We start from the raw sequence: 274 nt of genomic DNA, 5'->3' as shown, positions 1-274 counted from the left end.
CCTCCCTCTCACCATCCTCCACCTTCCCCCAGCTTGCTCCCGGAGTCCCCTCGCTGGCTCATCCTCAAAGGGCGGCACAAGGAGGCCCTCGAAGTCCTGCACAGGGCGGCGAGACTCAACGGCAGGACACTCCCGCCGGATCAGCAAGTCATCGCCGCTATGGAAAGGATCGCAAACTCGGTAAAGAGGTTGACCGGGACTGAAACTGGCTGGGTTTTTTTTTCTGTTCATGGTGAATTGGCTCGTTTGTTGCTCTGAATCACTCTTGTTAGTC

General features: G+C 56.9%; 1 protein-coding gene across 1 annotated transcript in view; it reads left to right on the top strand.

The window, feature by feature from the left end:
* LOC119585079 (organic cation transporter protein-like) overlaps positions 1 to 274 on the top strand; it is a 22140-nt gene that overhangs the window by 18983 nt on the left and 2883 nt on the right. The window contains exon 8 of the mRNA XM_037933699.1: positions 33 to 180. Coding sequence (XP_037789627.1) covers positions 33 to 180 — 148 coding nt within the window. The remainder of the gene's footprint in view (positions 1 to 32; positions 181 to 274) is intronic.

The sequence above is a fragment of the Penaeus monodon genome, chromosome 19 (assembly GCF_015228065.2).
Source record: "Penaeus monodon isolate SGIC_2016 chromosome 19, NSTDA_Pmon_1, whole genome shotgun sequence".
Taxonomy (NCBI): domain Eukaryota; kingdom Metazoa; phylum Arthropoda; class Malacostraca; order Decapoda; family Penaeidae; genus Penaeus; species Penaeus monodon.
Note: the sequence above shows the minus strand (reverse complement) of the source record. Positions and strands in the feature narration are given on the sequence as shown.